At 36.6% G+C, this 16419-nt stretch overlaps 1 protein-coding gene across 8 annotated transcripts in view; it reads right to left on the bottom strand.

The window, feature by feature from the left end:
* ADGRL2 (adhesion G protein-coupled receptor L2) overlaps nt 1–16419 on the bottom strand; it is a 124776-nt gene that overhangs the window by 8197 nt on the left and 100160 nt on the right. For 7 of the 8 annotated variants that reach the window (XM_054384119.1, XM_054384118.1, XM_054384120.1 and 4 more), the window contains 6 exons: nt 15811–16020; nt 14590–14810; nt 13241–13307; nt 5820–5911; nt 3789–3957; nt 46–174 (listed from right to left, as the gene is read on the bottom strand). In XM_054384119.1, coding sequence (XP_054240094.1) covers nt 46–174; nt 3789–3957; nt 5820–5911; nt 13241–13307; nt 14590–14810; nt 15811–16020 — 888 coding nt within the window. Of the gene's footprint in view, nt 1–45; nt 175–3788; nt 3958–4928; nt 4974–5819; nt 5912–13240; nt 13308–14589; nt 14811–15810; nt 16021–16419 lie in introns of all 8 variants that reach the window. The other variant, XM_054384122.1, reaches the window with a different exon arrangement.

Raw genomic sequence — 16419 nt, 5'->3', positions numbered from 1 at the left:
TTATAAATAAGGTTAATTAAAAGATGCTGTCAAAATCTTTGTCACCTGAGTGCCAGAGGAATAGCGAGCACTAGTTCTTGTTGTTGATGCCTTCACTGAACTGTGGGGACTCTCAGTGGGTAGTCCACCACAGCAGTAGGAATGTCGGAAGCATTTGCCATATTCTTTACGTACCTACAGGGGGAAAAAAAAATTTGCTTAGCACAAAACAATTGCATGAAATATCTCCATTGGCAAAAACACATAAGCCTTGCCTTGAAACTACACACATATACTTTTCAAACAAATCCATAATTCCTGTCTGTTGAATTGTTCGCCATTAGCAAAATTAAATATTTTTTCCTATTTAACAGATGCATTTTCAACTATCTAGGATTTCTGACTGAATTATTTTCAAGGTCTGTGTGTATTTAGATCTGAATTAATAATCATTACTGAGTTATTTATGGGATTATTTTGATTTTATTTTCAAATTGCAGATTAATATGATTAAGTTTACCTGAACTGAATGCTGGCTGAAAATAGTCTTTTTTTATGTGAGCTTTTGAAGCAGAAACCAAAGAAATCCTATCTTCCCAACCTAGCATGCAAAAGGGCTGAGCTAACTAGCCTTTGCACAGCATGGTATTGTCCATAATATTATTCCTTCCAAGAACATGTGCCACACCTGCAATAACTATAAAGGCATTTTCATGTAAAGTTACTCTGTGTAACTGAAACAGATACTAGTTCATATGCTCACACCTGCTTTGAGATTAGACTCACAAACACCACTGCTCTACTCTAGGCCCACCTCCAGCTATGCTGGTGGAGGCATCATCTGTGTTCAAGAGTCACATTTTGAACCACGAAGGCTGGGAAATGAAGCGTCTTTCACTTTCAGGATCAGAAGATAAAATCCTCTGTAACTGCCTTTGATGAACTGAGAAATTTGAATACACCTCTGCACATGATATTTCTGCCTGTCAGAGCCACAAAACTTATTAATGATTCCAGTATTTGGCCTGCATTTATTCTCCTTCTGTTTCCACTGACCTACTGAAAATGTTAGTTTTGTAATTTATGTTAACATTTGTAGCAAAAATAATGAGGATTTATTTGCAGAGCAGTTAATTCTCTCATATTTGGTGGGTGCTACACTGACTACTATTTTCAGGTAGACCGAAGACTGCACACACATCTTGGCAGCATGACAGCATCAGTGAAGGAACACAGTGGGTAGTATTTGTAAAGACGTGCAAAACTAAATTCATAAATCTTCCATTGGATACTAAGTGCCTCTTCTATGTTGATGAGACCTCTAAGTTCTGGGAGAAGTGGGATTTCAGCTAATCTTGTCTTTGAGCTGATGCTTGTCCTATGAATATACAGGACAAAAAGAAAGTTATGTGTGTGTAAAAAGAGAAGGGGAAAATGAAAAAAGTTCCTAGTGTGGATTTACATATGCCATGTGCTGTTTTCAATATTACAAGGAATACATACTGTGATGTTTATGCAAACCACAAGACTGAAGAAAATTTGAACAGTTACTGCTTTAACTTCAAGCTAGGGACAGTAACTCATCTTTTTATGAAAGTACGTATTTTAAGTGAACACCTATCTGTATCAGCACAAAAGCAATATAAAAAGGAAAACCAGAACTACATGAACATAGAATTACAATCTTTAACTCTACAGTTTGAAAAATGTAAGTCTATATGGTATAACATCTAAGAAAATGCATTCCTGAACACTAATGGATATTAAATGATCCAAACCACTACATAGTAGAGACAATAGCAATCAAAACTGTATTTTTACCCAAATACCACCCTCCAGGGTTGTTTTTGCCTAATGCCTATATTGCAGTGAATGTACATTATCTGTCAGTACTGTGCATTCCACTGTCATTATTTCTAAATTATAGCTTGTTGGAAACTGATGGAAGCAACAGCACTATCATCTTGTCAGAACTGGTAACATAATAGTTTTCACTTTCACAATTCTATTTCTCTGTTCAATTTAGTGACCAACTAGTAATAACAGAATAAAAAGACTACATTAGCTATGCAGACAGAAGGTAGGATGATATCCAGTCAAAGGCACTGAAACTTAAAAATCTTAAATGGCAGCTTTAATATTCTTTCAGGTATAAATTTTATTGCTCTAGGTTATGCTTTTTCACACTTGACTGGTGTTTTAATATTGCTTTTTGCTGACTACACTTAATATAAAAACAATGCACAGCTGTAAAAAGAAATAAAAAAGGAATAGGTTTTTTATTTTCAAGTCCAATAAAAGTAGTAGAAAGGGCAACATTATATGAAATGCTAATCTAGAAATTATTTACATTTTGAGAATGTTTGTATTCTCTTCCTAGGCTCAATCTCCTATGTGTGCTTTTGTTCTCTCAAAATAAGAGAAGTGCTGTGTTCATCAGATAAAATAATTTCTCTCTACCAGACTTTTTCCTAGTTATGGCTGAATGCCACCATCTAGACCACAGTGTTAAAATGCCACTGTTAGAGCTGTTACAGTTGAGTACACACAGAAGTGTGATTTTTGTGCTTACACAGCAATGCTTTATCCAATGGTCTCAAAACATTTTATAAATATCAGTTAATTATGTCTCTGGTGAGCTAATTATAATGGGAGTTAATAATTGCTATGTCTCCAGTCTAAAACTGGTAAAAATATTTAGAATCTAAATATTGCAAATTGGGTGTTTCCAAATGTGAGATGTATTGCATTTTAATTCTTTTGGGGTGGGATTTTTTGATGTTTACCCTTCCTCTAAACTCTTGTTACTTTCATTTGCCATGTTTTCTAACACAGGCTATGAACTGTTTCTGTTGTCCTCTGCTAAAGAACCAAGTCATCCTTGGAAGCAGTCTCCATCCTCAGTCTGGGGAAGAGAAGAGATGCTGGGAACCCAAAGAGAAACCCATCCAGCTGCACCCTTCATTTCCTTGTCTATTATTTGCTTCTCTCTACCCTGCAAGCCTTTTCTTTCCCCAGCAGATCTGCTTCTTACAGATCTATTAGCTCCCACTGGGTTAAAGGGAGCAGAACTCATTTAGCACATCCCACCCATGAGGGAAGGCTCTTGCCAGGGGATTCCAGTTTTTCCAGTTAAGAGCACAAAGGTGTTGGATTGCTAGGGGAAGCAAACACTTGCATATACATGCTGGTATCTTTGGAAAGCGCTCCTCATTAGTAGTTGTCTAGTGTTAACGACCACTTTTTTATACAGTGTGTTGAAATTGATAATAAAATTAATTTCTACATCTCCATTTTTTTCATGAACAACAGATAGTAGAATCCTTGCCTATCACCTGTAGCTTTATGTGGCAGCTTAATGGGATCTCAGGAGAGGTCCTCTGCCTTAATCTGGAAAGAGTTTCCAGGCTAAGATGGGCTGATACTATAAATGATTCTTTGTTTGGTGTGCTTAAGTGGAGTCAGATTTGCTTCATCTGACTTTTGGCTGTTAAGTCCAGACTAATACACACCACATGTAGAACAAAACATTTTCTACAGCAATCTTCTTCCCAAAGACTTAAAGCTTTCCAACTTCAGGTTGGAAATGCTGCATCCATTTTAAAGCTACCTAGCTCACAGAGCAGTTGTATGACTCCCGTAAGCACACACTGCAAGAACTTCTTTAGAATCCTAGTCCCTTCCTCAGACTACTTCAGCACACTCCAGTGCCTGTCATTGCTATTTTTTTCCTCTATTTTTAAAGAAATAATACGTGGCATTTTGAAAGAGCTAAGGTATACTGTGCATCTGTATTTACAGTAACTTACTTTCTTTTGAAGGGCACAATGAAAGATGAAAATAAACATTCCTTGGAAAGCATTAAACACTGTGAAGAGATACGTCATCACAACAGTCCCCTCGTTGATGAACAGCAGGCCAAATGACCATGTTAGGCCAAGGAGACACAGGAGAGCAAATGCACCCAGGACCCAGGATCTGTAAAAGAAAATTTTAGTAACGTTACTTATGAGAATACTTGTTGCCACATCCAATATTAACATTTCAGTTTCTGCAGTTGACTTTTACTAGGTTCATATTCAAATGTAAAAATTCCTTGGGTTTAACCTTTTATCTATTAAAGAAAGAACAATTCCATCTTATAGTCTCCAGTGAAAACAGCAAGAGTAGGTATGACCTTTTTCTTTCTCAAGCACTGCACAGGACGTCAAAACTATTTTGAAATGCAGAAGTATAGCGCAAGCCCCAGCTACTCCATTGTTTTATCTGGTTTTAGAAAAGAGATTGATAAATCTGGCTTAGCCACTAATCACACGATAGATTTTAAACAGTGGTGCTGCCATGTAACATCAAATAATGCAACACAAATGCACAAAGGTTAAACAGCAGATTAAAAGCCTAGAGCCCAAATCTTTAATGCTCCGATAAACTCAGCTAAACTGAAGCTAGATGATCTAACTTCCACATGAAGAAACCCTGCTGAAATGTGACAAAAATATGGATATTGCTCTACAGAATTGTCTAAAAAAGATTCCATTATGAATAGGTTAAGGAAAAGGAATTGTAGAGAACGGCACAGAATGAAAGGGAAAGGGAATTTAGTCAGTGAATTCCACATCTAACTAATGATCTTACTTGATAAATGGCTTATTATCTTCATAGCTAGAAAGCATTATAAGCAGAAAAGAGAAACAAAATTATTAGACAGAATTGAAACAGAAATAAATAAGAGCATTTTAATTGTCTATAAAAATTAGTCAAAATTAGGAAATTCAAAATGCAGAGGCAAGCAATTTAAAATTATAAAGGCATATAATAGTTAAAAATTCTTTAGCAAATCAGGTATCTCAAAACTAGTTAATTAAAATTAAGGGAAACTCACAATATTGACTGAGTTTGTAAAGTTAAAAATCATGCCAGAAATTTGTTAATGTAGGGTTCTATCTTACCCAGGTAAGTCCGTATTATAGTAGCCATCACAAACACGGTAATTACTGGTGTAGATGAGAAGACAGAAAAAGGAAAAGGAAGAAAAGAGAGAGATGCTAAAGATTAGCTCTCTCTCTCTCATCATGCAACATGCAATGAAGCTGATACTGACCTATCTAGAACATCTAGTTCACAATTCTAGCCTTATTGAAAATCTTCCTTCACCATTTTCAACATTCCAAGCAAATTTGCAAGACCCTTTCACATCCAACCCTCAGTTTTAGAAAGTTGCACCATCCCTTCAGTGTTGGTAACAAAAACCTTTAGTACAACAAAAAGCTATACAGGAAACAGTAAAAGACTATCTAAAGAAGCAAGAGCTGCCAAAGCCTTTTTATGTAACACTTATATTACTCTGCAAAAGGGATACTGCAGAACATCACCATGATAAAGTAAACATTTGTTAAATTAGCATGAAAACAGCAGATAATCTTCAAGTTAACAATAATAATAAGAGTCAATTCTCTTGGGAGACCAGGATTACCAGTAGAAACTGCTCAGAATCAAAAAGTCATTTAACAAAACAAACTTAATATAATCATATCAGACATGCAAACAGGAACACCACTTTTGAACTGCATTTTAAATGCAAATGGAATTACTACAGTGCTGTGGCATTTCCGTGAAACAGTTTCTTGGCACTAGTTTCAGGCTGAAATTATCTAATTTTGACCAGTGTTTGTGGCATTACAGCAGCATGGAACAAAAGCAGGATTGGCTCTGTTTGCTTCTAATTGACATCTGCAGTTGCTGGGAGACAATGGCATGTGCTCCTAATGGAGAGTAGCTTTCAATCAGTTCAGCAATCAGAAAATAATCATAGTTCTCATACTTGAACACAAAGCACTTACTTAATGTTTTCCAACCTGCTAGAGTCTGGTTTCAAAGTGTTTGAGTGCTTCACCATTTTGCACAATGTGATCACCAGGAAGATAAGATTCAGCTGTCAAAACAGGTAAGAATTAAATTAAACTACTTCAAGTAATAGGCTGAGTAACGATGATGTTACAGACTAAACAAAAAAACCTGTAGTTTATTTTCAAGTATGTAGTGAAACTATATCTGACAGTCCATAAAAGGTCTGCAAATACAGATGAGAGGAAAAAAAAAATCTTAGAAGTCCTTGTTTCACTTACTTTTTTGAAATTAACCACATCATCATAAATCACCAGATTTAGCTCATGTCTAACACTTGCCATTGTGAGTCTTGCTCTGTCTTCCAGCATGTCATGGCCAGCCCTTGCTCAACTTTGCCTGTCACTTCTGCCCTTGTCACCCATTTCACCAATATTGATTTCCTCCAATATTATGGTGATCCTGTTACTGTACTATATTAGTTGTCTTTTTATCGCCCTTTCCTGCCTCTGGAATATTTTTTGCCTTTGCTGGTTTCTCCCTTTATTTCATTTTGTTCTCATAAATCCCACTAGAGTCTTAAAAACAGCTTAAATTTCACTGAAGGTGAAATTTAAAAAGAGAAAAAAGAAAAACAAAGATGTAGCAAATGCATCAAACTTAACAGGATCGCAGACACAGGTGGTGCTCTCCTTCCCTTTGTATTTTGGATTTTGTCAAAGTGAGACTGCATGCCACTTGAAGGAAAGAAATATGCTTATTGTTGTCATTCACGTGGATAACACTGGGGAAGATACTGGAGGTAAAGTTTTCCTATTATGAAATGGAATCACAGATATGAAGGGTACTAGAGGCCTTTCTCACAGATTCACAGATTGTATTGGGTTGGAAGGGACCCTCAAATTCCTTATGTGTAACTTAAATCTACCCTGCTCCAGTTTAAAACCATTGCCCCTTGTTCCATCACTACAAGACTTTCTAAACAGTCTTTCTCCAGCCTCCCTGTAGGTGCTGTCTGCAAAGGCAAGGATTTCAAAGCATAGGTAAGCCAAATACAAGGGATCTGACCCTTGCTTCCAAAACTTTGCAAGCAGATTTTCTTCCTCTGTATTTGAAAGTTTCTTGCACATTTTGGTAGCTGACATAACATGAACTTCTCCAGCTTGCTTATGAAAAAAATAACTTCAATTTACTTTTCGTGAAAACAAACAGATTAAGAGCTAGAAGACATGCCTTGTGCCAATCCTAATGTAAAGCAACTTCAGCTGCAAGCTATACAACCAGGAGAGCACAATCCAGTTCAGAATAGTATTTGCAGCACAGCTGGAAGCTAATCCTTGGCTAAGTAGCTACCCTGGAGTATCCTGTATTGTACTAGCAACGTCATTCTTGGATCAAAAACTCATAGATATGGCTTAGCCCATAAATGACTGCTTTATAAAATGAGATTTTTAACCACTGATTCTTTGTACAACTGAAGTGCTGGTTTGACATATGAAAAGCAAAAGCTTGTATTTACATAGTAAAGTTCTTTTGGTGACACACAGGCAGACATGGCCCTACCCTAGAGCCTGACCAAGCTCCATGATATGAAGCAGGTTTTATTTAGAGATTCAGCTCCGTCTGTATGTATGTCCTTGCTGGACTAAGGAATAACTGTACATAGCATTTCTTAAGACACTTTAATTCTAATTTAGGTACAGAAACCCAAAAGCAGCCACAGAAATAATAATGCTGTAGTATTGCAGTAACTGAAAAAGTTCTTCCAAGAAGAAAAAAAAGTGCAAAATATTCTACTCCTAAGTAACTATGACAACAGAGCATATGGTATCAGTTTCTCTATCACTGTGACATCTTGCATACTTCTTAGTTTCAGCAGTCAAAAGCAATCGTAAGACCACAATTTGCTACTTGTTCAAACATGCTGGCATCTCTGTTACATACTGTATCTTGGTCAAAAGCCCATTTTGCCCACTTAAAAGTAAAGTAACTGAACCTTTCTTACATCCCCTTTTGGATCCCTTATGCTATTCATGGTAGAAATTGATTTGTTTTGGAGGCATCATGAGTTAAATAGTTTTAGGCATCCTCCCTTTTTATTACACAAGACACTAAACAGCCAGGGAAGGGAACTTGTTATGTTTAGAAGGAATGGTTGAATTACTTGGTGAGAAATTTGGCGCAGAGGGAGGAGGAAACATATTTAGTACTTTTGCATTTATTTGTACCAACTTTGTACAAGGAAAGCCTTTTCAGCCCTAAGCAACCTGGTCTGAGCTCAGCTGAGCCTGTTTTCAGCAAGAGGTTGGACCACAGATCTCCTGACTTCCCTTCCAAACCTGAAGGTTTCACAACTGTTTGAGAGCTGCAGTGCTACTCATCTAAGTAAATCAATCTGTAGAGGTTTTCCAAATTTGACAGACGGTCTCAGCAGGACATCTTTGTTTAAGAATGTTCTCCACAATCACACAGTACTCTGTGATCACATAAAGACCTACATGAATGGCAAGATTGGCTTTCCAAAACAAACTTAGTAAAAGGAAAAACGGGCCTCTCACAACGACTTTCTCATCAGTTCATGTCACATGAAGAGCTAGTGACAGGCTGGTCCTTATCTCGACACGTGGGCCACGTCCATCCAAAATCTGCACCAGAAAAGTACCTCTCTCCTTCAATGATAACCAAAAATAAAAATATGTTGTGTAGACACACACGGAACACACAGTGTATACGTATTAACCAGTTGAGAAATTACACCCCTGATAAAGTCAGTAAAATATTTTCCATGCTGCACTTCAGAAAATCAGACCATAGCTCTTTCAAAGGCTAAAAGTAAGAATTTGAAAGTCTGATCAGGCATCAGGTTTGGATTTGAAGATTCTGCTGTGATACCAAGTGACAAAACACATGGTAGATGGAGATATAATATGAGATCTCTTAAAACATTAGCTGTTTACAGTAAGTGAAAACGTGGACAGATGGTATTTCATTAATGTTTATAGTAGGCTTTTGCTGCAATTTCTAAAGTATATTGTTCACCATAATAATAATTCACAGGATTCCATAGGAAAGAAAGACAATTAGATACATTCATTAAAAAGTAACTACTTTAAAATAGAAAATTTTAAACCTTTTTATGTTAATAATCAAATACAACACCCTGGAAGACCATGTTTCTTTCAGAGCCAACACACAGAGGGCCATTGTAGTCTGGATGATGGGGTAGTGAGGTGATTGAAAACTGGTTGAAGGAAAGAAGTCAGAGAATTGTGGTCAATAGGACAGAGTCTAGTTGGAGGCCTGTATCTAGTGGAGTCCTCAGGGGTCAGTACTGGGACCAGTACTGTTCAATATATTCAACATATTTATCATCCCTCTTATAAGGAAAGGCTGAGGGAGCTGGGTCTCTTTAGCTTGAAGAAAAGGAGACTGAGGGGTGACCTCTTTCATGTTTATAAACACATGAAGGGTAAACGTCAGGAGAACAGAGCCAGGCTCAGTGATGTCCAATGATAGGACAAGGGGCAATGAGTGCAAGCTGGAGCACAGGAGGTTTCCCATGAACATTGGAACAGGCTGTCCAGAGAGGTTGTAGGGTCTCCTTCCTTAGTGACATTCAAAATCCACCTGAATGTGTTCCTGGGTGACCCACTCTAGGTGATCCTGGTGTGGCAGGGGGTTTGGACTAGATGATCTTTCAAGGTCCCTTCCAGCCACTAACATTCTGTGATTCTGTGATTTCTGGTTTGGAAATCAGAAGGCACTGGACATGAAAAATGTTGTAAGCAGGAATTTTGTCTTTCTGGCACCTGAAACCCGTATGATTTTGAGAGAGGGAGTGTCTTCAAGTAAAATTAACTTTTTTTTAGAAGTGGATGGACAGAAGACAAAGGGATTTGAATTAGTTGAAGGTACAATGGACTAGTAGATTTGGCTAGATTTTGCAAAAATTACAATAGATTTTCCCCCAAGCAATAGATAAATACCATTTATCAAGTTCTACTATAGAAAGATATATGTATATGATTAATATACATAAGCTTACAAATAAAGTCCATTTCCATACACAGAGCTCGATTATGTATGCATCTGCTTTTATATATCCACTGACTGTGGTAAAATAACACCTCTACCTGAGTGGCAAGAGAAACTATCTTTCCTGTGTTAATAACACAGGACATCCTAGGAACTAGCGCTAAAAGATAGCCTAATATATTGGCTCCATCTGCAAGAATCAAATTTCAGTAGGTTTGGCTGAATCAAAGTCAAACCAGCATCACCCATTCCTTGGATATGAATGAACATGGATTTACACAGAAGTCAAAATACTCAGGCTTTTCTGACCACAAATTACAGGAGTGCACTGTTTGTTTTATAGCCATGAACCTTCTCAATTGAATCACGTCCACCTGAGCTTAGTAGCTCAAAATTCATTCCACACAGCCTGCAGTGCTGACATGGATATGATAAGACAGAAGAACAGAAACACCACTCTGAAGTAACCTAGCTGAACTGCACATGTTCTGACCCTTTTTGAACTCCCCGGAGCTTTTGTTACCTGGCAAATGCAGTTCTAAAACTGCTCTTGTATCTCCAGATCTTTGCTCTTAGCCATGCAGAAGCCTGTTTCTCTCTGGGACTGGCAGTGAGAGAGGTGCTCTCTAAAGAAGGCTTCTAAATGAGTGTGCACATTGAACTCTTACTGAACTGAATTAATTATTAAAGATGCAGATGGAGCTGTCCAAATGATAAGAACAGCTCCTGACGTATCATGATCCAAGCTTTCATTAAATCATTTCAGGCATACTAATGGTTTCCCACTGCTCATTACTTACATGCTCTTTTCTCATAGATATAATAACCCTGGTGCCCAAAGGCATGACAGGCTATGGAAATACTGAAGTTGAAAGTTCCTCAGAAGATGTACTGAGGAACTTTGTGCTTCCCATCCTCATTTTGTGCAAATCTGTACACAGATATAAGTGTAAATGCTTATAAACTCAGGAGAAAAATTTGTAAAGTAGTAAGGAATTATTTCCCCAAACGAGTTTATATGCATTGACAGTACTATTAAACAGATAATCATAAAAGTGATTTGATCAACACGTTAAAAAGCTTACCAAGGTGAACTTCTTGCACGCTACTGACACTAAGTAAGCCACAGTACAAATACAGCTCTTCAGTTACACTGCACACAACATTATTTTTCAGTCCTTACACTTTTCACACTTCTTCCTCTAGTCTCTCTCGCTTTCTCAGTTGGCACGATTAGAGGGCAAAGAAATTGCTAGAGAAGAATTACTCCCAGGAACTGTGCTGTGATTGCTACCTGCTGTTTCGTATTTTTTGAAGTTGGGAATACTGCTCCCAAAGGCCTTTTGCGTCTCAGCCTAAATGATTTGCTGGAGGATAATAATGTCATGGCCAGTAAATAATAGTGAACTATGTCTGTACATGGTCAATATGATTAAATGTCCTTCACCTCTATTCTCACTGTGACCTGGTTATGAGAAGTGAAAAAGCCATCGGCAATGCCCAAAGCTTCCCACGTGAAATGTTATTTTAAAGCATGGGAGAGAAATAGAGGTGACTTAGCAAAATACTTCCAGTAACAATAAAATAAAAAGCTAGACACAAAAAGAATTACCACCACACAATCAGGCTTGTGGCAACTGAACTATTGTGGCACGAAACTTAGAACTATTTCCTAGTAAGGATTACAACAACTGCAAAAAACACCTCTGTGTGGAGAAATATTCTCTAACATATTGAGAATACTACATATATATTTAAATTGCAATTGCAGGATTAATTAAGAAAGAGAGTATAATCTTGAGACTTAATTTAAATGTATTTAGAATTAATTGTGAACAATTATTATGTTCTATACTTAAATCCTTAAAATGGTGTAATTTTTTTAATTCAACTCATATACATTGAGTGTTGGCATATATGATTATTTCTTTGAAAATATCCCCATGAACTCCCAACAACTTCTACACTGCACAATTAACTTTTCAAGGATTGAAATAGTTTTTGATATAATCAGAGAGTAAATCCAATCTAAATATACATAAGGCTTACTTCAATATTGAAGATACTAGGAAGAAAGTACCTACCGAAGACTGGAAAAGTACATTTTTAATAGAAAGTTCCATAACTGAAGTACCAGTTTATTTTCACATGGAGGGGTAATGTAAACTATAAGCTACAAAAAGTGTTGAAATAGCACATCTGTCATACATAAATACAAAAGTCAGAAATTCCAAAATAATGCCTGATGCATGTGCTTCAGCGTGAAAAACAGTAACTAAATACAATATCTACATTTGGAAATTCAAGGGAACTGATCTTTTACCATTTCACAGCTCTACTACTGCATGAAGGCAGGAGAACATGTAACTATTTAGACTTTTGAAAGCATGAAAACAAATTTATTAAGCTTTCCAAACTATCAATAGTTATGAGAAAAGCTCACTACATACACAAGCTACGTCCCCCACACCAGCCTTCTAGAGTATTTCTGAGCTAGCAGAGAAAACTGAAGTGAGCCAAAATGCACATTTGTTTTCCTTCCAAATTCCTATGTGGTGGAGTGTTGGTATTATTAGTCTGAAATAACAGGGAGATGGTTTATTTCCCTGGGTTGACAGATGACTGTGTGCTTTTTACCTGAGAGCGCTCAAAGAATGGGCAAGTGATTTATGAACACAATGTTCAATCTTAAATGGACAATGGAGCACATTACTGTGGGGGCAGAGATGGGTGTGCACACAGACAATGACTTTACTCAACTGACTGCAAGAATATGTATATGCTTTTTTTACTGGTTACATAATATTCTATTATTTTATAGTAAAGCAGGTGAACTTTATGTCTGACATACATTGAATGTAGCATAAATACATGCAGTAGTAGTCATAGAAAAATCTGCATATGCAAATACAAGTACAAATACTGTGTAAGTGTAATGAAATATAGTATTTATTTAATTACCCAATGTGTTGGAACACCCTTTTGAGATAATGATGTTGGATAATTAGCAGTTAAATTCTGGAATGTGTACAGTAGTGATTCAATTGAAAACAATAATAATGATTCCTTTCATAAAAACCCAAAACCTGTGTTTAGTACTTCATTGACTTTTCATATGACTACACATGTATCCAGAATTCAAGTCAGTAGGAAAAGATGGCTATGTTGAAGTGTCACCACAGCTTTGACAATTAATCATTTGGTCAGCACTTTTTAAAGATTTTTAAACATTTATACAACTACTGGTCACATTACAAATTGTTTATAAGCATTTTCATGAAACGTCTTGCAAATAAGGATGGTATTGACTGACGTTATTCAATCTTTTCAACTCTGCTGTGAGGCAACAGGAAAGGAAATGAAAAAAAAAAGAAGTTCTTACCAGAATAATAAAGGTAACAGGTCCAATGAAACTCCAGATAAAATAGTTATCTACATGGAGCCAGCAACTATCATGGAAAAAACAGAGGATGAAAAGTGAACAGTTGCATTACCACCTCACCCCAATAAATGGAAAGTGCAGAAATACTTCTTAAGCTAAAATTTTGCCAGTAAAAAACAGTAAATATTGCATAATACAACTTAGTCCATGGACAATTCTTCCTAACCCGAAACTCTTTTAATGAGTCCTGTTCAGTAACACTATTGAACTTGAAAACACGTTATCAAGAACGGCTAACATCTAAGAGGAAATAAAAGCAAAATGAGCTCTCTCAGTCAAAACACTTGGTCACAAGTGCTATCATCAGGCTAATGCATCTAACATCAGCAAATATTTTTCACGTTTTTCCATGCAATCTTCAAAATCAGCTTTTAACTTTGTATCATATGCAAAGTGATTTCTCCTGAGGAATACAAGACAGAAAATGTTCAGATGCCATGTTTTACTGAAAAAGAGCATAGTATAAATTAGATGTCCCAACTGGGAGCTGAACAGCAGAGAAACAATACATATGATACCAGACTAAGGAACACATAAACGTATTAGGGTCGACGTCGCTTAGTGATTCATTTTTCATACTGCCCAGTTCCCTGCTGAGTTGCTCTTATTTGTCTTTCATCAGTAGTAAAAGTAAGCAGCTCTCTTGTAGTCAACAGTATCTTTCCATTCTAGAACTAATTTAATCAAAGGACAAAGTAAACACTATTGGAAGGTAAAATCTATGCCTCCAGCAACTCAAATCCTCTGAAATGTTTTCTGTCTACTTTCTGTCACTTTACATGTATATATGTCTGTATTTTTGTAAAGAAAAGGCAGTAGCTAATTTTAATTCTGCTGTACTTGCCTGATTATCAAAGTTAAATACATGGGTTGAAATACTGTACTGTCATAATCCAGGACAAGAGCTAGCTAGAGGGGCAGTTAAACAAAGAGATCTAATGAGGCATTAGCTTAAAACTAGGTGGTTAGTCCTGTCAGATACTTTAAGTTGAGATTTTTTACTTAATATACATTTGAGGCCAAAAAGTTATTTACTTTTTCAATTTGTTTCAGGTCAATCTTTCATGTTCAAAGAAAGACCATAATTTAGAATCAGTCTCTCTAGAGCACAAATCCTCTGAACCTAGAGAATTACAAAAGACTTGATTGTAATTTGTGCACAGCGTTGCCATTCTCTTACAAATAAAGCTTTCAGATGGCATTTTAGTCTGTCAGGGACCCTGTGACAACTAATAGGCTTTAAAAAATTATTCACTTGAAAAACACTCAGGTCACTTGCAATTACTTACGCTTTCTCTGTTCCATAGCTCTTATAGTCAATAGCTGCTGAGACACCAACTACTGTAGCAGGGAAGAGGTAGCCAGCAACATAATAGTACTTCTTCCTAGAATATTCACTTTCAAATACTTCTACTAACATTAGATAAAGCTGCACTCCTTCTAGACACATCCAGGCAAAGGCTGCCAGGAAGAAAAAGTGTAAGAGACCTGCGAATATTGGACATGCAATCTGTGAAGAAAAAAAAAAGATGGAAATATAAACCACCAAATCTTCACATTATTACACCTCCAGCTGAACAGTGTGCAATAAAACAGCATATACAGACATCTTTCACCAATTCGGGAGTATCTTCCCTACATGAAAACATGGAATGAATATTTGAAAATATTAATGTAGGCTCAGTAGCTACAGAAAGTAAATTATTTAAACAGTGTGAATGAAGATAAGGAAATCATGACCTCACCTCCCAGTCTTCAATTGCAGAGTGGATGTTTTAATTTTATAAGCGACTCTTTAATTTTGAAACTGATATGGTTTTAGCACTTACAGTTTAGATAATCTGAGACACGAACAGTTGGTTCTAGATGCATAATGTAATACTGCTAATTTAAAATTATGAAGCAGACATCAAGCCATTTTTGTCTGCTATAATTTGGAAGATTCCGCTGTTGTATGAGAAATCAGTCTGAATTTTCTCCCATTTGGCTGATTTCGGGATGAAACTATACCAAATTATTAGATTTCAACTGAATGAACTGATTCAGAATTGATGTTACCAATGCTGCCAAAAAACTTCCATGAATGTGCAGTGTAAAGAATGTGTAAATATACAGATAAGGCTTTGTACTAAGATATATATATATAAAAGTAGTCAATAGCTGTTGAGACATGAATACATATAGAAAACATCTATATGTTACTAGTACATCCACACTTAATTTCATCTCCTCTTTCAAAAGTTTAACCACCTGCTTCATTAATAGCTGATGTTTCTTAACTGAAAATGAGAAACATTGCAGTAAGTGGGAAATTAAGGCCACAGTGGTATTTTTAATGGATGTAAATACTATTTATGAACATGTCTATCTCATTTTCACACTGAGCTTTTTACTTCAGCATTGCTGTGTCAGAATGCTGAAAGCTTGGCAGTGTTGTCATGTTTTAATTCAAATCCATTTCAAACAGCCATTTCAAAGAACAAAATCAGCACATAACAGAGAAAACTTACCTTGTACTCTGTCTTATCGATGCCTATTAGGAAAATGAACTCAGCAATGAACAGGTTGATACAAAGGTTCTTGTGAATAGTGTTACGATCACTTTGCAGGCCACGGAAAAAACAGAATGTGAAGATGCATATGGCCAGGCAAACAAGAGAGATGACAATTCCCACCCAGGTGATGACAGTGAGGAGCAATTCGTGCACTCCATCTTTGTACTAGAAATAACCAAGAATGGAGAAAATTAATGTGACTCTTTATGACTAAAACCAAAACCCCTATATTTTCACAGGTAGCGTCCAGACATGACAAGGGCAAATGTACTCAGTAATTTCCCAGTCTCAGGTCAGCTTCCCAGAAGAGCAAGATTAGATTAAGTAAAAAAGGAGCAGGTCTTTCAGAAAAATATGAATGTTTTAGCCAGGTCAGATCTTTTTCTGTGGTTTGCTGTAAACTTGTCAGACAAGAAAAAGCAGAAAAAAGTAACCTTTTGAAAATGCCACTAGGCTCTGACAGAAAGAAATAGAAGTGTTTTCCCCAAAACCTCCTATAAGAGTACGTGTTCTTTCCTATGGACCTGCAACTCCACAGTGGAGAAGCAAGCAACATTTAGGCCA

This window comes from Indicator indicator, chromosome 10 (genome assembly GCF_027791375.1).
Source record: "Indicator indicator isolate 239-I01 chromosome 10, UM_Iind_1.1, whole genome shotgun sequence".
Taxonomy (NCBI): Eukaryota; Metazoa; Chordata; class Aves; order Piciformes; family Indicatoridae; genus Indicator; species Indicator indicator.
The sequence above is the reverse complement of the archived record's forward strand: the minus strand, read 5'-3'. Positions and strand labels throughout refer to the sequence as shown.